Source organism: Labrus bergylta, chromosome 1 (assembly GCF_963930695.1).
Source record: "Labrus bergylta chromosome 1, fLabBer1.1, whole genome shotgun sequence".
Lineage (NCBI taxonomy): Eukaryota > Metazoa > Chordata > Actinopteri > Labriformes > Labridae > Labrus > Labrus bergylta.
Window position 1 is genome coordinate 27,025,199 of NC_089195.1, and position 23,992 is coordinate 27,049,190.

At 40.7% G+C, this 23,992-nt stretch overlaps 1 protein-coding gene across 1 annotated transcript in view; it reads right to left on the reverse strand.

The window, feature by feature from the left end:
* Window positions 1-23,992, reverse strand: part of ctnna2 (catenin (cadherin-associated protein), alpha 2) — a 337,796-nt gene that overhangs the window by 260,249 nt on the left and 53,555 nt on the right. The window contains exons 3-6 of the mRNA XM_065958018.1: window positions 21,619-21,814; window positions 17,593-17,759; window positions 16,454-16,573; window positions 14,919-15,185 (exon numbers count right to left, since the gene is read on the reverse strand). Coding sequence (XP_065814090.1) covers window positions 14,919-15,185; window positions 16,454-16,573; window positions 17,593-17,759; window positions 21,619-21,814 — 750 coding nt within the window. The remainder of the gene's footprint in view (window positions 1-14,918; window positions 15,186-16,453; window positions 16,574-17,592; window positions 17,760-21,618; window positions 21,815-23,992) is intronic.

Below are 23,992 nucleotides of genomic sequence, written 5' to 3' on the forward strand. Positions count from 1 at the left end.
AGCAGCCTAGTGGTGAGTGTGCCCCCCCAATGTACTGAGGTTGTAATCCTTCAGGGGTGAGGCCCGGGTTCAAATCCAACCTGTGGCTCCTTTAACCACTGTCCTATCTCTTAATAAAGGCATAAAAACCCCAAAAAATATTAAACTCCAGTTCCCCAAATCTTTCAATCTATCCGTCGTTTCGTTTGTAAACCCAGAAATAAATGGACAAGAAGTCCTGTAACATCACAGAGTGCAAATTTGGATAGTATCATGAATCACGAATCTCAATCAAGTCATTATTATAGCTCTTAGCTAAGTATGAGCTGTGCTGTCTATCTACCAACTTATCTTCAGAACTTTACTTAAGTTATCCAACTCTGAATTAAATTGTTAGTGCCTTTTACTCCTGTGAATTAATTTCTTGAACGTGTGTCTGTTGAATCCCTAAGGCGATGCCCATATCTCCGTTCCAGGCTTCAGAAGACACATCCATCCCCTGAGAGACTGTAAACGCCCCGCTATGCCTCAGGTTTATCAGCCTATTAAAAAAAACACTGCCTTGTGTAAATTAAGGCTTTGCTGGATACTTACCACTAAGCATAATTAAAAAACGGTTGCTACATGTGCTACAAAGTTGGCCAAATGTTCCAATAGATATTTCATATTAAAGAAAAAATGCACAGCTACAGCCTGGAGAAGATTTTGATTGCATGTTTGCTTTTTTTTTTTAAGTCCTCAAAAATGTCAGTATCAAAGTGAATTTTGTGAAGAGAAAGGAAAGTACTTTGCATTTCTATACAGTCACACTATGAAGTGGGGGAGCTTAGCTTAGCAACATGGAGACTGAACATCAGACAAGCAGCTCATTTATAATCTTTTGGTGAGGTTTTGTCTCAAATCCACCAGGACTTCCCTGCCAGATATATCCCCTTTTGCTGAGAGGCTATAGCCTCCATAACTAGACTGAGTTTGTGTGTGTGTTTGCATGAGCAAGTGCATAATATTTTTCAGACTAGTTTAAGAATGTGTGTGGGAGGAGAAAGTGCGTATTAGAAAGTCATGAAAAACCTTTTGCAAAGTGCTGTAGCTTTGTGTGGCAGGCAAGGACATAGAATTTGGCCTTAACTAGATACTGTCTCCACACTTTCCTTCTCTATTTCTTCGATTTACTTGTATAATATAAAACTAACACGGCCACAGGGACAGTTCACGCTAAACCTTAGCCTTTGCTCCTGGCACTCAGAGCAATATCAGCTGCTTCACTTGTGCATGTCTGTGTGTTTGCATATAGTATATGTACTGTATGTGCGAGAGCCAGCATAGCGTGCCCCCGCATACATGAGACTGAACGGAGCTGAGTGGATAAAGCTATAACAGGTGGGCCTCCAACAGAGAAGGCCTCGACTTGAAGGCATGAGACCTTTGTTTTGAATGAAGTAATTCGCTACAACCACTCAGGAAGAGTCTCCCAAGAGTTTTATGCTGAGATGCGTCTGAAGATGCAGCAGGGTATTTCACTGCGGTTGTCGTTGCCTTTTAATTTAGCGTAGCTGGCCATTTGTGGAGAGAGTGGTTGGGATTTATTCTTACCACTCTGCTTTTAATTTCTTCCCATCTTACTGAAAATGTCAGACAAAAAAAAAAAAAAAAAAAAAGAAACAGGAATAATTTTGCTTGAAACATGCAATACCAGCAGGGATAAGTTAAAGCCAATCAAGAAAAGTCTGTGAGTTTCTAAAGATGCATTGTTATGATAAACAATCTGATGTATTATGTGAAAAGTCTTGAGGCATTTTCTTTATGCCGCGTGCATCACTGAGACATGTAACTTCGTACTGCCAGAGAGCCTTGGCAGAGCATCAGTCAGTCTTAATCTAACAAGACTTAATCTATAACTGGAGATAAACAAGAAGAGCTGACTAAATTTTGAAAGCTGCATACTGAGCTGTATGTGGGGGGAAAAAGAAAGTGGAAAGGCTGATTACAATGGACCTGAGGCTGTATGAGCAACCACTGTATGGATTCCTGTGTCCTGTTTCCCAATGACCCCTCCCATATCTGCTGCTTCTGCCTCCTCCACGGCTCGCTCATGCCTCACTGCCATCACGATGAGACGGGCGGTGGCTAATTACTGTACAGCAACAAACAAGCCGATACTTCTCTATCTCCCTGGTCATGTCCCATTACTTCAGTTTAGTTCCTCTATTCATATTTCTCTTGACAGATGCATCTGCCCATGGAGAATGAGACAGTGTTTCAAATCGGCAGACAGAGGATGCTGTAATTTAGCTGTGCACCTCCGGGCTAACACGTGGGCCCAACCAAGGTGAGAATGATAGAGGGAGTGGAGTTTTATTGAACACAACGGGGGTTCTTGTCAATAGCACTGCCACATGGTATTGTGTTTGATGATGTTATTAATGCTGAGATATGTGCGTATCTGAAAATGATTGCATATTTGGGCATGTTTAGGCCTGATCTTACCCATCATGTTATGATAAGTAGGAAGATGTCTGCAGGTTTTTTTGGTTGTTTTTTTTTTTTTAACAGGCAACCAAAATGTGTGTCGAACACCCACATGTCCAAGCACGGAACCAATGTGAGTCAAGGAGAGGGACGAATCCAGGAAGGGGAGTGAACCATGTGGGAAGAAGAGCGTCACACTCTGCGCCCCGTGTGTGTGTGTCGTAGTTTCCCCCCGCGTGTGAACGGGAGAAGAAGTGGGAAAGCGGGAGAGAAATAAGAGAGAGCCTGGAATGAGACAGCAGGGATAGGAGTGCACAGATTGATATAGCAATTACCAAGAAAGCTATCCCTCAGTTAGGAATACATCTACATACATTAGAGCCGGGTTTCTCTCCAGCCACTGTTTCTCTGAGGTTGGCTCAGCAGTGTCTCATACACAAACAGAGCACGCGGGAAAGGTCATCGCTGGGCAGTCAGTGTGCACACACTCGCAATGAAGAGCCCATCCATCGTACGTGTTGCTCATTTTAGCAGAGGACAAAATCCATCTCATTGGCAGGGGAAGAATAAAAACAAACTCCCAAAAAGAAATTCAGAAGGCTTTCATCATATGCAGATATGCAGAAGAATTAGCGTCTCTTCACTAGGTTGCTGCTGATGATGCTTATTGGAATGCCAATATTTGCTGTCATTGACAGAGTGTTTCTGTGAATCATGCCATAAACATAAACGGGGACAGTTACATGTCACTGCACAGATGGCCGCATGCATACAGCATTCAGAAAGCGACTTACACTTGGTGAGATTCAAAGCACTGGCTGTTCTGCACACTTTCCCTGAGCTAGCAAGTAAATCCGGTTATAGTTAGGCTGTAATGTATGCAGAGTGCGGACCGGCATATGCTTTTGCAGCGTGACTACAGGCCCTGCTATACAGGGGAGTTTTGCATGAAAATACAATGCTGCTACCGAATCAGAGAATGCATGTAAGCACAGTAGCATCCCAAACACCTCCTGTTGGTGCAGGACACATTAGACAAAGTGAACAAAAAGAGAGAGAGAGGAAGAGAAAGGGAGAGAGGAAAAGAAGACATAGAGGTGAAGGGGGAGGGGGGGGGGGGGGATGCTGTGTGAAAAACTGGCTAAAAAAGAAGGGGAGAAAAAAAGAGGAAGAGGACAAGCAGATGGAAATAAAAACCGTGGTAAAATGATCCGGTGCGACTTGGATCCATGCCGCAGGCTCAAAGCTATGCTCTCCCTGTGTGTGCATGTCTGCGCTGTGTGAATGAAAACGTGTTGTTGTGTGTGCGCCTGTGTTTGTGGGTGCAAATACAGTACACACATATCAACAAAGCAACCTTCACTGTGTTTTTTCGTCAGATAGCTGTAGGTATACGAGAGTTGTGATGACTAACAGGACTGGGGATTGGGTAGAGGATGGCACAGTTCTGCTAACTGTGTCATCCTCTCTCTCTCTTTCTTTCTTTTTTTTTTTTGGAGGGGGGGGGGGGAGCATGAGGAAGCGAGGAAGGCAGAGCAAATGTGGGCTGAGGGGTCAAATTCGTAAGGCTGTAAAAGTGAATTCTCTTTAGCAAAGCTGAATTCGAGGCTCCAACTACATCAAAACACCTCAGAGTCAGAGGATAGCTTCCTTCTCATTACTGTTACAAAACCATACAAGGTGATGAAGGCTCTTGCTCTGGGCTGAGAATGAGCCAAACTTAAAATCTCTGTTTCTAAGGACTTGGAGGGAAAAAAGGATAAAAATGGAAAAGAGAGAGGGCAAGAGAGAGAAAGCGAGCGAGAGAGGGAGGGTGGGAGGAAATGAGAGGAAAAAGGAAGGCCAAGTGAGGAAAGTGATTAAACACTGCCATCTGTTGGTTATAAGAGGAGCTGTCTGCTTAAAGTGTGAAGCTAATTTATTTGAACAGCTGCACCTTTGCCCACCTGTTTGCACTGATCCAACAAAAGCAGATGTGACAATCCAATGACAGCACAGGGCCAAACTTGACATAATAATAAGAAAAAAAAAAAGTCAAATTCAAACAACGCAATGGCATCTTTGTTCAGAGAGGGGCAAATTAAATTTGCCGGTAGAAAGAGAAGGGACGCCGAGGACAAGGCAATCATTTCGATTGCAATCCCAATTATGTTAAGAGACTGTTCCCATCTTCTCCCACTGCTCCCCGCTCCTCTAATCGAGGGACGCAGCAGCCGGAGAATAAGAAGACCTTCTGCAGCTCATACTCGAACTGGCAGGGTTTTTCTCTAACTCAGTTACATTACCTGAGTCTGAGTGTGTTGTCTATTTCTCCGTATTAATAAAAAAAAAAGGTGAGTAAGAGAAGCACTCACTTGCTGCTTTTATATGCAACACTTCAAGTAAGAGTGAGAGAGTTGGAGAGACCAACAGGGTCATCAGTATAAAAAGGCTGTATCAGTGCTTCCTGCTTTTGACAGCACGCAGATAAGGAGGCTCAACGTGGGAATATATGATAGACAGGTAGAATTTTGGGGATATTAAAATATGCACAGCAGATACAAGGTGAGAGCAAGAGAAGGACAAGGTCTATCTATCTCCTGCGTGCATGTAAATATCCCCTGTCATCTCGTAAATAACATGTTCATTTGGCTCACTTACCTTACATTATGGATGTGTATTGCTGCATAATGTAAAAATAAATTGTGCGTATTAATATTTGCTGCAGTCATTTCAAACCTCCTCCTCTTAAGAACATTTTTTGTCTTCCTTAACTCGAACAGCATTTTCCACACTGTGTATGTGTGCTGTGACCTAAAAATCTCCGCCTGTGTGTGCTACAGTGTGTCTTTACCCACATACCCGTAGGGCCCTGACTCCATCTGTCCTCCCACTGAGCTCAGATCCCCAAATAAAGACTTTCATTCCCACATGACAGGGCTTTCCCTGCATAGCGAATTTAAAGGTGGCCATCCTGAAATTCTGTGCCGCCTTTACCGAACCCTGCTGTGTCTGCAATACTAAAACCCATTTCAGCAGTGTTGTGTTAAATCTGTCACTGCCAGCCTCTATTGCAACAACTGAATAAATCCTGGGAGGTGCTCTGTGAAAAGAAAATGGATTTGGATGACATTTTAGCTAATTAGTACTGTTAATTATAGAAACTACTCATGTTAATCACAAAAAAAGGGGAGCTCTGTGTAGAAAGAGATAGCTGTTGCTATTCTAATTGTCAACTGAAAACTAAATGTCATCCTGCCATCATGACTTACTGGAAGAGTCAGACATATTTCTCAAACTAGGTGTCTTTTGTTTGTTGTATGAGGGAGGCTTTAGGAATTCTAGGGGATATTTATGGTTTAAATATAGTTTATAAAAGTTCCACTTTGTTGCTTGAATGAAAAGTAGGTTTTCAAACCTGTACATTTTTTGATGAGGTCTTTTGTGTCTGCTTTGGATGCGTCAATGTGTCAAGATATGTGCCTGCCTCACTTTAAACCAGGGAAAACTCTAAAACCAATTTTCATCCCACTTACCACACATAACTGAAAGTAAAAATCACAGTCTACCGTAAGGACTGTTCCTGACGATACATGTGTTCAAAACCAAGTCAAAGCAACCTTCATGAGTCGTATATTTTACATTATGTGGAAGAGTTTCTTAGTTACAATAAGGGTCTGCATTCGATCTCAACCAATCAATTAGTCTTTTTGTGTAAAGCACCAATTCATAACAAATGTTATTTCAGGACACTTCACAAAAAGAGCAGATATAGATCATACTCTTCATTATATTATTTACAGAGAACCGACATGAATCCACCATGAGCACAGCACTTGGCAACACAGAGCAGACTAAAAGGTCTTTGCACTTCGAGTCCGATGTGTTTTTATGGATCTGTAATCCAATGAAAAACATGACGCACAGAACCATTGCACACGGAGTCGGATGCATTTATTTTTCTATTAACTGCGGAAAATTTGCGGAACGAGACAAAATTGAGTCATCGAGCAGTGATGACTCAATTTTGATGATTGATGAAAAAGAAAAAAGAAAACACCCCCAAAAACAAGACAAGATCATGGAGAGTTTCCACCTGTTGATAAAGTAGATGCAGAATTATCCAGATGGCTTCCAGGTGTATTTCAGGATGTCAGTAGTCCAGTTTGATATGGAACCACACAATTAGAAATCACCAATTTCTGCAGAGTAATTGAACCTGAATAGCAGCTGGCCTTATGTGTGAGGTTTTGACACACACACACAACAATTTCCTAAAAAAAAACCCGCAGAAAATCAAACCGGTTGCAAAAAAAAAAACGGCAAACGTTTCAGAGTCAGTGTGCAAACCTGATTGACACAACTTGAGATGTTTTTTTTATTGTGGTAATTGCGGACTCGTGTGCAAACGCCTTAACGGTGGTAAGAGACAAAACTTTGAACAGGCAGAATCCTCGAGCAGAACCAGACTGAGGTTGAACAGCAAGCTGCCGCAACTGTGTTAGGCTTTGACTATGGGATAGAGGAAGATGCAGAAAGAAAGAGACGGATGGAGATAAACAAAGCAGAAAAAATAAAAACAACAATGAATAATAGATTTATAGCTAATATGCCACTTATAATGGTAAAAGTATGTGTAGTAGGTTAGTTTGTCTAATATTTACACCAGCAACCTTAATGATTATGAAACATTGATAATAGATGTAGAGCTTATATTCCCAGCATTCCCGACAAACTACTTTCTTTCTGTGTTAAGTCACCTTGAAGTCTTTGATTAAACTTGGTGTTAAACCTTTTCAAGGACGTCCATTGATACAGTAAGCTACAGTTAGCAGTAGCTTGATAAAGAGCTCACTAAGCTTTACAGGGGATACTGATCATTTTAAATGTGAAATGCTTTATTTTGTGTTTTAACCACGACTGTTTTGTCATGTGGAAGAAATGTGTGGCTTGATCCCAAGGCAGCTGGACTTGATTGAAGATCTTGAAGACGTTTCACCTCTCCTCGGTAAGAAAGTTTAGAACTGAAGAAGCCTTTCGGAGGAGAGGTGAAGCGTCTTCAAGATCTTCAACCAAGACCAGTTGCCTTTGGTTCAAGCTTAAAATATACGATGAGCTGGATGAGTGAGGACCTACACAGAAATCTTGTTTCTTCTCTACAAAGAAAACACCTCTACAGATTTTTGTCTCATTTTAATAAACCAGAAATATATGAATGGTAACAACTGATCTTGGGACCTGTAGTCAAAATAACAGCATAGTGTGCTCTTGCTCCAGCATTGCTATGTACAATGACGCAGCAAAAAAAAATCTAAGATCACAGTATGCAGCACCCCCTCCATAACTCTGATAAGGATCTTTAAAAGGTTAAAAGGTTTTGGGGTGAGAGGTTTGAAGGGGGTACATGTCTCCTATTTGTTATATGCCGTGTGGCAGTGAAATTGAGTGAATCTGAACTGATGCTGACCTCCTTTTTTCTCTCTTAATAGATCTTGTGTCTCAGTGTCCTGAGATGACTCATTCCAAACTAATTTGGAGTGTCAGTAAAAAGAAGTATAGATGAGGTCACCCCCTCTTTCTTGTCTTATTCATAAACTGCCCTTTCACTCTAGCTATAGACTCGCATCTGTGCCCTGAATTAAAAAAAAATAAAAACCCCGTCTAACCTTCTGTGTCACAGGGCGCTGCATGTTTCCAGAGCAGTTGAGGCATCGCACGCAACATCCTTGCCATATTCTTTTTCGTTTTTTTAGAGGCACATGAGCCACAATCGACGTTGTTAAACATGTTGTCCTCGGGATGTTTTTCTTTTATTAAAGCTGGAAAAGAACCCCACGTCGCAGGGAACCGTATATTCCTACCGGTTTGTCTGTGCTGTTGTGCTACTTTTACAAATATGCTCATTCTCTATTGACATCGAGGAGATGAAAGGTACTCTCTGTTCTTTTCCTCAGTCGAACCCCTAAAAGGGAAACTTGCTCACAGTGTGAAGAGGAATAATCATTACTGAGTAAAGTGTGAGACTGCCGTAAAATAAAGTGAATACTTAAGACACACGTGTGAGTTTCTGTGCGACTTCAGGGATGTCTGTGTGAAAAAAGGGTCGCGAGAAACACTTAGGACAACATCTGTCTAGCAGGAGGATAAACTTGTCCACATCAACTCACTCATCGAGTATGAATGACTGGAATAAAGCAGATTCATGCCACAGCTTGTGAACAATATAACTGAAACAATACTTTTTCTTCCTGAATTGGGTGTGTCCGTCTGAGTCTGTGTCTCTGCTGTAGCCAGGTCTGGATGCATCCAACCATCTCATCAGAAAAATTTAAGAATGAGTAACTGACAGATCAAAGCCGACTTAGGACAGGGAGCATCACCCAAAAAAAAAAAAAACAGAAACAGATAAATGCAATCATCCAATGCTGCAGCACTGGAGCAGAGGGACTCCATTACTGAAAACACAGCAAGCGTGCAGGGGACGGCTGGTGGGTTTGTGTGAATTTGAAGGGAGAAAAAAAATAGAGGGAGATGATTTTAGATAATCTTTGAGTATCTGTGAGTGCGTATAAACCCACCCATTGTATCAGAGTGTTTCAAAAACATGAGAAACAAACCTTATGGAAGAGTTTGTGTTTGAAATGTACGTATGTCATGTTCACTGAGTCCTGCAAGTGCTGTGCCTCACAGCTCGGTATATCAGGTCATTACTATTCTGTGAGGATCTGACCGTAGTCTGTGTCTCTGTGGTAAGTAAGGAATTAAACATGCACCAGCTTCAGGCGAGCACACAGGGCTAAGCAAAGGGCAATTTGTCTCATTTAACTGCTGCCTGTCTGCCTGTCTGCCAAATGGAACCAAATTATGCAGGTCTTTTGCCTTCCTAAAACGCTGTGCTGTTTTACATGAAAACAGAGTCGATGTGATTACTACAGGCCACGGCCGCGTGCACAGTAACAGCACGGGAGGTTCACAAGAAAACCAGAGTTTAGCTCTCATCAAAGCATCGAAGCCCTTCAGTATTAGATGGCTGTTTGGTTATTCATCTGGTATGTCAGAGAGTGTGTGCCTCAGCCTGCTGATCTGACATTTCACCCGACAGTACTTAGTCAAAAAATGACTTTACTGTAATGTCAAAACACTACCACAAGAGGTCCCTCAAACACTGTTAACTAGTAACAATGAGAGCGTAAATAAATGTTAAGGGGTCAAATAAAGAAAACCTTGGTGTCTGTATGTACGCATGGCCAAAATGATTATCATGATATATATATATATAGATTTTTTTTTATCAATATGTAAAACTACTCATTTTTCATGATTATTTATTAATTTTAGGAACACAGAGCCAAGCATTAGGTTCCATTTTCTACTACCTTCAAGCTCGTGCACTGTCCAAATATTTACTCCTCAACTGGAGGTTGATTAAGACATGCCACCATGATTGTCAAGGCTTTAATGTTCTCTTACTGTCAGCGAAAACGTCATTTGAATTTGAATTTCTAGCTAACACTTATCAATACAGGTGAATTACTTGGTGACTCAAATCAGGAATCAAATTAACTGGTCTTCGTCTTCTGTATGTCTTGTGTGTGCGTGTGTACAAACTGTTTATGCACCCACAGGTAGGGCTGCTCAATCATGGCTAAAATCGTAATTACAATTATTTTAACGTATACTCAGATCAGGATTATTAAACATGATTAATCATTGAATTCACAACATCTAGAGCTGCACAGAAACTGCACGTTGTTAAAGTTATTGAACACATTAGAAATCGTCACGCAGGGAGACAGTTTAAACTTCTTTTTTTTTTCTCTCTGAGAGAGCTTCGAAAACAGACTGCGTCTTAAATACCGGTGCAACTTAAACTCCGGATTTTACGGTATGTTTTTGAGGTTTGAGGTTTTTGTTCTCTCGTGGCCAAAATAAAACAACAAACATTCAGCACACACGACAAAACCTGTGGACAGAACGAGCTCAACCTGGCATGTGGCATTGTAATCGTTTTATCTCGATTACCGTCTTTTCATGATCGTCGGAAGCCAAAATTGTTATTGAAATTGAAACTGGATTCATTGCCCAGCCCTTCTAACAGGCCATGTGAAGTGTTCCTGCACTAACACCGCTGTAAGGTAATTAAAAGGCCCTTGTGTTCCTGCTCTGCTCACGTCATGGATTTAAACCATTCACAAGTATTGCCCCTGCTCTCTCACTGCAGCATATGTGAGTGGTGTGATGCTTTGATCGGACCAGTGACTCAACAGGAAGAGAGGATTAATTAAGTAAATAATAAAGCTGTCAAATTCATCTGCTTCTTTCTGCATGGCGTATAGGGTAAACGGGTTTAATGCCTACTGTGCAGTGCAGGCATCACATGTCTGCCATTGATGATGGTGTTTTCTGTAGGAGCCTGTAATGAGGCTCTCTCTCTCTCTCGCTCGCTCTCTCTCTCTCTCTCGCTCTCTCGCTCTAAAAATGTGACCATGTTTACCGCACAATAAGGATAAATAATGGAGAGTTTACAAATAATCCAGAAGTGTACATATCTTCTGTTGAATAACACAGGATTTCAGATTGCACGACAGTACACTGTGCGCCTTATCTAACTCATCTCATTACAATCAAGCCAGAACACTCAGCACTCTCTCCCGCTGATCTGGGAACATTCAGAGATGAAGTACCTTAACATCCTTCACCCTAAACTATTCAAGAGTTTGCATCTTTTTTTCCCTTTCCCACGAGTGTTGTGTCCTCCAAACTGAACCTACTCAAAGAGTTTCTCAATAGACATCTTAATACTGTCTATTTAAAGTCGAGCTGCATACATGAAAGATGTGATGTGATTCTCTGCATGTGTGAGATGAAACCTTAACATGTCTGTGAATGGATATCTTAACAATGCAGCTACTCTTATGGATACTTTTTAAGATTGGAGTTCTTTGTCTTTACGTTCATTTTTTTACCATATAAAAAAGAAAAGGTTCAGCACAGTTACATAAAAAGTATGTGTCCATATTTTCAAATATAGTTTGATGTTGATTCAAGAGCAGTGACAGAAAGGTTTTCAAGGGCACAGTTACTTAATTATCTCACTACACCTCACTGAACTGTGGTTGATTCTGTTTCTGTTCCTCTCCCTCTGACTCTGATTGGATTCAACTCATTCCAATACTTCAAAAGACAAGATAGGCTGTTTTTTTTTTCTTTAAGCCAGCAGCTTAGTATAAATAATATGTAAATAAGAATAACTTTTACAAATGCAGTAAATTAAGTGAAACAGTTCACAGCCTTTGTTTTAAGTTCTTTTAAGTTATTTGGTACCAGCTACGCTAACACACTGTGCTTGTATAACACGCTGCAGTGAAGGTAAGAAAGCTCACATGACAAGATTAAAAACTTTTCTATTTGTTATTGTTAAGGTATTTGCTTTTTAAGTGCAAACGTTTTATTAAAAAAAAAAAAAAAAAAAAACTGGTTCAAACCCAGCTGTCATCAACCTGACTAATATTTGTGTTCCAAACTTCACTTGGTTTACCTCACTGTCTCCACCATGGCTATGGGCCTATGTTTTTATGTGTGTGTGTGTGTGTGTGTGTGTGTGTGTGTGTGTGTGTGTGTGTGTGTCTGCGATTGTATGTGGAAGACCTCAAGCCTTAAAAAAATAAGCACCAGGGCCCATTTAATCCTCTGTTTCTTTGCTTGACCCTCACTAAATACTCTAAGGTCCTTCTCAGGTCCTATGAAAATAGGCACACCTATTACCTAAATGAAACTACAAGGCAAGTATCTTCTACTTTAAACGGAGCCCAAATACATCTGCGGTATCTCAGTGAAGTTGTCCTCAGGTGAGTTAAAGTTCAGCTCGGTTCAAGTGAGTGTATTTTGTGTATCAGAAAATGCCGGGTGTAAAACAAAAAGCCAATCTGATTTTTGTTGCCAGATCCAAATCAAAGGGTTTAGAGAAAGATTACTGAAGTCAGAGGGGAAAAGGGGTAGTTTGTGATTCGGTTAGAGGACAATTGATCAAATAAACAGAACATAATCAGTGCAAAACTATTATAATACCTCAAAATAAACTGTTGTAACAACAAAAGGTACTGCTGCTGCTGCTGCTGCTGCTGCTGCTGCTGCCAATGATAGACCGGCGGGGATTGTGCATAGAGCTTCATTTTCCATCAAACTGAATATTGCTAAGGTGCTCTGGGTATACTCTCTAATGATTCCACATAGCACTGTCAATTTGGGCTTGTAAAAGACAATTGAATGCTTATATAGTTAGAGTGATTATAATGTGGGGATGTAGTGATTGATGGAGCACACACCACAGTAAACACAATCACAGAGGGCAGTTCTATGAGTTGCATGCAGCGACAATTAACATTAAATGATGATGAAGTGAAAAGGTGCACTTCTTTTCATTGCAGCCAGAGAAAGAAAATGTAGCTTAAATGATGTAATTGTTGTGTAATCTCTGAAGCATCTGTTTTTTTTTATGAGTCTCATTTTAACCATTATCTTTTAATTGCAAAGTCTGTTGTTTAATTCTGCAGTAATGTTTGGAGTCTTAAAGGAACATGTGCAGCAGTTTTTCTATATGTGTCAGTATATATTGGGTAGTCTTGTCTCCAGATAAGACGTGTCTCTCTTTGACATTATTTTATATAAATACGCTGAATAAAGCCCTTCAAAAAATAAAAAATTACCTTCCCAACTCACGTCATTTCTTCACTCCTCAGTCGGCCATTATCACACACACTCTTCAGACGAGTTACTTTTTCATGTTCCTCAAATGAGATAAATGCACTTTCGCTTTTTGGGCATTTAAAAAAAAAAAAAAAAGATTTGAATCCTTCCAACTTTTCTTTGTTATTTTTTACATAAGTGTGCCCTTATATTTACTTATTTTTCCATTTTAATCATTGAACCTCTTGAACTATTATAGTATATAGTCTTTACCTAATACCTGGAATCTTATTCTACGCTTTTAACTGTTCTAACTTATGTGTCAGGATATATGCCCAACTTCATGTTTTTAAAGATCTTATCTCAATCGTTCTTCTGTTTGTTTTTAAATAATTGCTTCTTACTTACTTGAATTACTTATGTAACTGACTTGATGTCATTGTAAATGATGATTTCTTGAGCATAATTAAAGGATGATCGGTTGATTGATTGACAATTAGCCTAATATCGAAAAAGTTTAAGCAAACTAATACATACATGAATACAGTATATCAAAATATGTTTTTATTTTTATTTTTTTAATCTTAAACTAGTGATTCCCTTAGCCTTTGACTCAGGAGCTAGAGGACTGCAGCTCTTAATGGACACTGTTTGAATTCACATGTTTCAAAAAGGATGTTTGTGAAGGAAAACAGCAGCGCTCAAAACCCTGACCTAATAACCAGCACAAGCTAAATGTCCTGACCTGTAAACAAACTTAATTTAACATTCAAGAGCTACCAGCCTCTTCACCACCACCATTCAACCACTAGGTGGCAGCAGAGAATCAAGCTTTGATCACAGGTGAGTTCGGCTTGTTGTTGCGTGTAGATTAGATTGAGTCAGGGTAAGCATCAAAGCACAGTAATTAATTATTGATTAAATGTAAAAGAGAAGCATTATATTACATGAGACAGAGATATTTCTCTCTGTAGGTAACAAGTGTACAAGTCATTGTGACAGTGTGACAAGAGGGTTTATTCACATCAGGTGTGTCAGTGTGACAGTCGCAGTAGAAACATCAACACAGGGAGTTACCAAATAACTTGTGCAGATAAGAAGAATCCTGATTTACCATGCCGTCATCTTAATGTATAATGAATGTGTCTCAATAGAAAGTGGGAATGTTTATTTGCACACCATAGAGAATGAAAAATGAGTTAAACTTGATGAGATTGTTTCGATCAGGTCTTGGAGGAAAAGCTCCCGTATAACTAATTATGCGTGTTTCTTGTTTTGGGTAGAAAGGTAAATGACAGATGGCGCATCAGTCATCTTGGCTATCAGACACTGACAGACAATATTGCTGCCAAGTTATGTTGTTGTGAGTGTTACTGCATTCAATTGCCTTGATTTTTAAGCTTTGAGACACACCAGAAAAATAAGTGTGTTCAAATGAGTTTCGCATTGAAGAGTGTTTTACAGTACTCGAATTACAAAAAGAAAACTAGTATATATTCATTTTTCAACAACTGAGTACAAATGCTTCAACTTGGGAAAAGTTCTGAAATCAATATACCGTATGGTGGAATAGCCCTGATATTTCCAGAACAACCACCATGTGTCTTGGCATGCTCTTTACCATCCATCTTTCTCTTGAACACATAAGTAGAATGAAGTGTGCCCCGGTCTGAAGTTCAACAGACATTTGACGGGCAGATTCAGATTTAGATACCATGTGGAATGGTGTCTGAATACTTTCCAGACGTGTATAGTATGTGTAATGTGATATTTAAAAAGGAGAAAAAGGATGCTTTCTGACTCACATCGAATTCATTGAGGGCAGCAGCCAGCTCTCCGATGCCAGCGTGTCCGTGTTTCTCATCAGTAGGTGAGCTGGCCTGAGCGGCACTGGAAATCCCTCCGATGGCCTCCTGAACCTGCTTGAACACGTAGTCCCGGTTGGCACGTGTTGCCGCCACATCTGGGTGGCGCAGGAAAGCCTGGGAAGCTGTGTACAGCATAGTGGCGTTCTTCTTCAGGGCGCCACGTGCTGCTGCCATCTCATCTCGACACTGTGGGTCCTTCAGTTCCTGCGAGGGTGACAAAAGACTCTCACTTTAGCACTTCTTTCCACTTGTTGTCAGTCCTCACAGAAGAAAGTGTGTACTTGGGAAGGAAGAAACCCTATTTCTGAAAATGTTGGAGTTACATCATGAGCTGAAAAAGACAACACTTTGATGCCATTATTTGTTCAAAATCCAGCCAAACAGAGCAAAAACTGGATACAGAAACTACTTGTCAAAACAGAAGTTCATGTACCATGTGATAAATTGGTGTTGTTCCAACAGCACAAAGTTAGAGGTGGTGTCAGCAGATCAGAAACCCTGTAGCTGAACAGAATTCTGTTCAGTGAGTTTGCTCTGAGACATTACAGCAGGTCGGATGTTTGCCAACATGACACTTATAAGAAAAAAAACTCTTCTAAAAGCTTTTTGTCACACTGCAGGCCATGATGGAAAAAAAAAAATATTCCAACACTTTCATGTTTCAACCTCCTGGGTCGAAGAAGCCCTCAAGTGGAAAGTCATTTAAAATGCAACTGAAAAACAGAGATTTCCAGAACACATCACTGCCTATATATTTAGTCTGACACTGCTCAGATAGAGTAATAATTAATGCTGTTAGTTCCACTATGTTACAAAGTACACGCTCTAGTATCCATCAGCTGTAACTTAAACTTTATTTCATATATACATATAACAGAAAGCACACATGATATCTTCATATTAGGGCGGTCAGCATTAACTAGTTAATCTCAATTAATTGAAATGTCTGAAATTTATGAATTCACTTTTTTCTCAATTAATCGCATGCTATTTTGTCCCTTTAAGAGCACAGTAGAGACGCAAATGGTAAATGGACTTAAGCTTAAATAGAAATGTTCTAGTCTTCTGACTACTCAAGGCGCTTTAACAACACAGGTGACGCCGACACATTCACACTAATGGTAGAGGTTGCTATGTAAAGTGTCCATCAGAGGGAACTTATCCATTCATACACATTCATACCCTGCCGACGAAGCAGCGGGAGCAACTTGGGGTTAAGTGTCTTGCCCAAGGACACATCGAATATGTGTCTGCAAGAGCTTGGGATCAAACCCTCGACCTTCCGGTTCTGATACCACCGACTCTTAACAAATGAGCCACAGAACCACAGTTAAGAAATCAGAAAAGACGCTCTTCTAGGAGCTTTATTGCATGTCAACTCTCTGTGCTTAAAGGTGACACTTAAGTCAGGATGGGATTGAATCACTTCCTGTGAGAGAGACACTTCATGAGACAGAGGGCTGCCAGTTTACCTGCTGCCTCCGGGCCGCCACATAGTTAAGCTTCACCATCTCCTTCCCAAACTCCTTGAAGCGGTTGGCCAGGTCCTGCTCATTGGTCGCGTTCTTAACTCCCTCCAGGGCCTCCTCCACCTGTCACACAGACACACATAAATACAGGAACTTCCAAAAACTCTGCACCTGAAAACTGGCATTTATTATTTGAAGTATTGTAAGTAAAAAAATAAACCTTACATAGCATGAATTTAACTGTACATTTGGTGAAAAACAATCTCTTCCCTGTGTAATTGCAGCCAGCTTTAAGAAGACAATAACAAATAAGCTGGGCGATTTTAATGGGTTTCATTTCAGCGATCTGCATCCCTTTTACATTTTAATTCTGTACTTCTTTCTCTCCCTAATGAAAGCAATGCTATAAGATGTAATGGGAAAGAGAGAGGAGAGAGAGATAACTTTTAAGTGGCCTTTGATGGCAAGCTTATAGTGGCTTGAGTTAAGCCCTTCAGTGGGCTTCAAGAATGAAGCCCAAAAGAAGGACTGAATGTGTGTGTGTGTGTGTGTGTGTGTGTGTGTGTGTGAGTGAGAGAGAGAGAGGAATTGTAAGTGAATAAGGAAGGTCTGAGTGTTTCAGATCTTACTACTTGCATATCGTTCTTTCTAGCACTCTGTATTAACTTGTCTTTAAAAGCCTCTCGCACACTTTCAAAGCGAAGACCCTTATGCTCTTCCGCTGACTATACACTGAGTCGTGTGGGTATGTGTGGTTAATCACACCAGGGCAGGCCAGGGGTATGATATTAATACACGAAAAAAAATCAGATGTGTGTTCCCAGGATACTCCTCCGTGCCTCATCTATATGCTAATGTGTGCAGAGGTTGTGATAAAAAGCAGACATCGCTTCTGTGGACTACACTGCACCAAGAAGGCTTTTGTCTAACATGTAAGCGCACCTATCAGGACACTGTGCATGCACATATAAACAATGCACTTGATTGTATCACTTGTGTCATTTTATGTCATGCAAAGCAGATGGAAAAAAGGGTATTATGAAGGGATTTTCAGCTCCATATAACTAAACACATGAACTACTGTTTGAGAAATGCACGTTCTACTCAATCTTTGTTTCAGATCATTTGACAGCCGCACTCACAATCTTCAGGTGAGCCAGCAGCCTCATGACATCAGCCATGTCGGCGAGGATGAGCAGGCGGGTGACAGCAGAGAGCAGGGCGCGGGCGGCCCTCACCATGGTGCCACGCTTCACAGAGGAACACGGGTCATCGGCAAACTCTGACGAGGCGATACGCATCGTCTCTCCTGCAGGAGGAAAAAGAGAGCAAACTGTGTGTGAGTGGAAAGAGTGATATGAGGAATATTGCACCTTGTGTCGGTTAATATGTTGTTGTCTGTGTGAGTATGCGTCATTGTCAGTTCATACAGTGCACAGCAATTAAAGACAAAGTATGCTAATGTTGTGTGAAAAAAAAACAGTACTGGTATTTTTTTATTTTATTTGTGTTGGCACTGAAAATAAAACAATTTCTTCAATCTCTTCATGACATTCAGAGCCCAGACACTTTTTTAAGTGGTTAAAGTTTGCTTTAACCATGCAACCAGAGATTTTATAAAAGAGTGGACATTCAACCTTTCAGCCTGACAGAATATTCATGAGAGTCTTTTCTCCACATAATGTTCTGCACAGTGGTTTAGTTATGACCTCTCTTAAACCTTTTCACCTAAGGGCCAGAGCACAAAGCATTCATTCTGTCTCGTTTCTGAGTAAAACTCATCTCTCACATCTTGAGAATTTGAGAGAAAGTGCATAAAAATGTTTAGTTATTCTTTTGTGGTAAGATTCAAGAACCAACGTTGGCCTTTTTCCAGTTCTGATTTGAATTTATGATTTCTTTCACTTAACCTTTATTTAACCACAGAATCTCTTGGGATTAAAACTCTTCTCTGAGAACTGGCCAAGACACCTCAGCTTTAAATTAGACTAATATTTCTACTTCTATATAACAAAACAACGGTGAGAAAACAAGCTACCTCCTACGTAATGATCCAAAAAGTCTTACAGCTAGGTTATTAGCAAATTGGAAGGGGGTCAACACTGGCGGCTCTCTTAGCATAGATTAGAAAAATCGAGTTAAATAAAGCTATTAGTTGTTTAGTGTTGTGATACAGTAAACAGTCTTAAACCTACACAAAACCCAAAAAGAGGGAAATGCATCAGACAGACTCGTACATACACACACAAGGAAGGAGCTCTAGCCAAAAAAAGAAAACACACACCCACACACGCATAAGGGCCAGATTTACTAAGCTCCCAATTAAAGAGTACTAAATTGCGTGTTCACTCCAAAAGTTTGAACGTTTGGTTGGTGGGCGTTTTGCGGGTGATCTACGAAGAAAATTTGTGAATGACAACAGGTGCAAACCTTGTGGAGGCGGTACTATTTAAGTTAGGCTTTTGCGTGATCTACTGGTTTACATCACGGATGTTGTGGTGGTTGTTTTGCTCATTTGAAAGACGCGATCCTCACTGCGCGCGGTTAGTAGATCAGATAGCACTTTTTTTTGCTGGTGGTATCAAGTTTTTTTCAAACCTTTAGTAAATCTGGCCCACAGATTGGTGCTTGTTGTGTCAGAAGTGTGTCTGGCCCAGTGATGAGCTTTTGAAGGATGACAGAACAAACGGCCTGATTACCAAGCCCCTCTGAGCTCTGAAATCAGCATCTGTGGTTCAATCATGCCAGGATAAGGGGAGTGTGTGTGACGATGAGGTCATGATGACAGAGGTCTCATGAGCTGCTGACAGAATTAAAGGGGTTCTGCTGCTCACGATGACCTTAAGTAGTCATGGTCCCATTTGGCTTGCTTTGTAAAAAATGTTTAAAAAGTCTTGTCAAGTGTGCAGAAAACGTGGTGCACTGCATATTTTTAGACTTTTAATTGCACAGTTTTAATTATGAAACTTGTTTCTCTGATAACCAGACAGACATGTTATTATAATGCTTTTAAAGTGAGAAAGAAGTGATGAGTGAGCCCAATCTGCAGTCCACTTGTGTGTACTGAAGAGCTTCGGAGCATGCCGATATTTCTCCATAATGGCAGTTAAAGGTTAGCAGATGTGGAATATTAACTTTCATCTCCATTGTCTTCTTAAGAGGACACAGGCTTGCAATAAAAGACTCACAAAAGGTCAGGGTAAGGATTCACGAGAAGAACTGATCCGCACATACAGTACGAACATGGAAGTGTTAAAGTATGCCACACCCTGCCCTAAAAGTGAAGTCTATTTTCCCCATCAACTTTTTTTTCTCTCTGTTTTTTTCCTTGCATGAAGATTGATCCTGTCCATTGTGATGTCAGCTGATGTGATGACCTGTACGGCAACCGTCTATTTCACGCTTCAAAAGAGCCGTGTGCAAACGCAGTCAAGTCAATGTTCAACAGCACCGGCGGCCAAAGTGGAGCTGACAGTGCAGAAAGTGAGGCTGGCTACAACATGACGTACTGTACGCTGAGCTCCATTTGCGCTTTCTGCTGATGTAGATATTGAACCGGGGGGAGGAATCCAATTCCTTTCTGGGGACGAACATTTGCTCCATATGAAAGCTCGCTGACTCGCACGCAGCCGATCTGAAAAACTTTGGTCGCTCTCCTTGACATTGCCTGATCCGAGCCGCCAGAGAAGTGAATGGTTGCATGCGTGCAGAAGTTGAAGAGATTTCCCGAATCGCTGCTAATGAGAACAGGCATCTCTAATGTTTTAAAATTCAGAGAGGCTCCCCACCATCACAGACAGTCGAAGCTTTAACGATGCATGACTTTAGGGTAAACAAGCCAAGAATTAGGCTCATTACATTCATGAGGCTGCATGCTCCAAGTAAAGCTCAAAACTAATGGCTACTAATCTTTTATATTTAATGGATTTGCCTTGCCACTCTTAACTCAGCATCTGCCTAAAGTTGTGCAGACGTTCAACTAGTTCTGACTTTCAGAGCACTTTATACTTTCTCCAAACATTACTTCTTTCTTTTTTTTTTTTTTTTTTTTCAATCATTCTCCTGTGTGGCCTTCATCGCTTTAAAATCAAGTTTGCACTCCAGACCTTTCAAAGAGAAGGATGCCAGCAGTCATTATTGCTCCAATGTGCTGTGATTTTCTTGGCTGTAGCTGAATACTTAATTTAAGGTACAATTCAAGCTTTCTATTTTTCTTTTTTTATGTTTCACTTCTTATCCGTACGGAAAGGGGAGAAAGGATGAAGAGCTCTGTTATCGTGATCCATTACAATAAGTTACCAAAACACTTCGGATTCTGTCTCACAAAGTCAATATTTGTACACAAGAGTAGGTTTTGTTGCTGCACTATTTCCACCAGTTGAGATGAAAAAAAAAGTGAATTATTCGGTATATCTGGATGGCTGGATTAATGGGATGCTATAAATATAAATAAATGCTATAAATAAGTAATGCTACAAAATAAGTGTATTCTTAGGATTATAATATACAGATTAAGGTGCAGTGAGCATGCTATACTAGTTTACAGATAATATAAAGAATATGGACATAATATGAACATACTATAATACAATAATACAGATGGATGAGAGATGTGTGTGTGTGACCAGGAGGAGTGGTGGGGGGATGATGGGTATGAGGTGATATGCAGGGGAAAGGGGGGGGGGGGGGGGTCAGCAGGGGGCGGAGAGAGAGAGGGAGAGAGAGAGAGAGACAGAGTTCAGAGTTCGGGGGGTAGAGTTCAGTAGAGAAACAGCTCTGGGGAAAAAGCTGTTCCTCAGTCTGCTGGTTCTGGTCCGGAGGCTTCTGAAGCGCCAGGGTAAACAGTCTGTGGGCAGGGTGGGAGGAGTCTTTAAGGATGCCATGAGCTCGCCGCAGACAGCGGCGATATTGTAAATATTGTTATATATTGTTCATATTTCTGCACAGAATCTTCACCTCATATGTGTCACAAGACAGTTCAAAGCAACCCTCCTGTCATACGCCTTACCATACAATAGATTAAAACTGTTAGACAGATACTTTTCTATGAAGGACAAAAGCATAATAATATTGTTGAAGGCAAGGAGGGATTACAAGATATGTAGTGGTGAATATCAGGAACATAAAGGACAACTCTAAAAGCACAATGCAATATTCACCACACTCGCCTTGCTTACGAACATCCTCCACAGCAGCAATGAGCTCCTCCTTCAGGTCCTGGCTGTCCTTAGCGATCTGCTCCCCCTTTTCCAGAAAGTTCTGGGTCGCCTGCTCCACAGAGACTGCCAGGACGTGAGCCTTCTTGGAGCGCCCCTTCTTCTTACTGGATGGCCCTTTGTTGCTGGTGTTCACCAGGGTGGTAACCTTAAGAGACGAGGAGCGGAGAGAGAGAGAGGAGAGGTCATTTCACATGGCTGAGATACATTCAGTCATTTATTATTATACAACGATGATGAAATGCAGACTTTGTCGGACCAAAAGCTGAAAGGTGACGAGGCCACTATGGGGATCAACCACTTGGTCCTGAGATCAACAAAGATGATTGGACGAACACTCCATGAGGGAAAAGTTTTCAAACCGGGAGAACAACAAACCAACATTCTTACTTCTTCTCAGAATTGTGCTTTCTGAATGATTCAGAATAACTTTAGCTTTAAAACTTTTGTTAACATTGCTAACATTGTTAGCAAATATCAACAGCTAACAGTAGGGAAAGAAAGCCTTATTAAGAGATAAATAAACATTCTAATCTGTATCACACTGAAACAGATGCAGAGCTGTGTGCAGCTATCCACCAGCGATGCCAATCCAATTAAAAGATAACATTTCACTAATCCATTTCTTTCTTTCAGGCTTTAATGAAAATGTACATCCCTGACTGTATGTCTTCACTTTTTACTGAACTTTAGGGAAATTATTTAAGGTAGTAAAAATAGTCATGTTTTCTATGTGTGTGAGTGTCACAACTTTAATGAAGCAGCTCTTTCCAAATGACAGAGAAATATGTGCTTAAACGTGCATTGGAATGAATCGGGGATATTTGCCTCATCGTCGAGGTAACCCAGTGAAAACCTTCAACCCCTCAGCTTAAGTAGGAGCGCTGTAAAGAATGGAAGCTTTTACTGTCCCTGTCAGGGCGAGGAAAAGTGAAACTGAAATGAGCCTCTGGCAATAATTCCCTTAATCTCAGCTCTTCAGGAAATAGCTACACTGCACAAAATCAATAGCATGGTGTGTAACAGAATCCTACAAAATGATCTCTTCATCGAATTGTAGCCTGCGTTTTCAGCTGTATTGTTTGTAGGAGAAATGATATGTGACACTTTACATTACGAAAAACACTTAGGCCTGCTGCAACCAACAACTATTTTGATTGTCGACGAGCCATCGATTATTGAAATGATTCATCGACTAATCGGATAAAGTTTTGTGCTAAAACTTAATGGCTCTTATTTATCTATCAGCATTAAAATGAAAAGTGACTGGGGTTAGCCCTGAAGTTAGCTAAAACTTCAGCCCTGGAGCAAACCAATAAGTCTCCCGTGTGCTTTCTGACTACGATCGGGACTCTGAGGCAGGAAAAGGTTAACACTTTCATTTGCAGCATCGAGGGTTAATGCTCTCAGAGTTTAGAAGTTTGAGAACGCGATTGTGTGGCCCGAATTAAACACATTTTTTTGTAAGCAATTATTTTTTTTTTTTTTTCCCTGTCCCTTTTTTGCATACGTAACTCTCAGCAGAGAGAGTTATAAAAACATGCACAATGACGTAACCAACTTGATTGACAATTAAACCCGCAATTTTGTCATGGATTTTTGCCAACAGCGACTTATCATTGCACCTCTTTATACAACCATAAATGTCTTCACACAAACAGACTGCCTAGAAGACGACATGCATGTTCAGACCGAACATGACTGTGAGGCAGGAATGTTATTTTAGGTCCACAAGTTCTTTTTTTTAAATCGCCCATGTCAGGAGAGCACTCAGCCCTCCAGGAGTCACAGAATCACTGGCAAAAAAAAGCATCCTTACTAAAAGCTAAAAGCCTTTGGCTAACCAGCAATCACACACTAGTCATCTTCAGAATGTACATGCCTCAATGTTGAGAAACATGTTTGACGTGCGCTGCACTGCAAATGTGTAACAAAGTGGATTCTTTCGCAAACTAATGTTTTTTATCTATCCATTTTAATGATGCCAAGCTATAATTAAAAGTGTCATTACCATCCAACCTCTAGTGAAAGAGAAAATCTTCCTTTCTAAGTAATTATAAGAAAGAAATGAAAAATGCTGCACATTAAAGTCACTCAGCCTACAGGACAGGCAAACAGAAGAGAAGCAATTAAAGCAGCCCGTCAATAATTAATTAAAGAGAGGCATTATTTCCACCGCTTGCATGCTGGTGACACCTTTGCTGAACAGCATGACAGCCGTCCGTCTGAGGACAGTGAGGAGGGCACACATGGACAGAGTTGCTCATTACACACTCCAGTCAGAATTTTCTCTCAGAGTGTCAGCCTGACGGCAGCTGAATCGGCA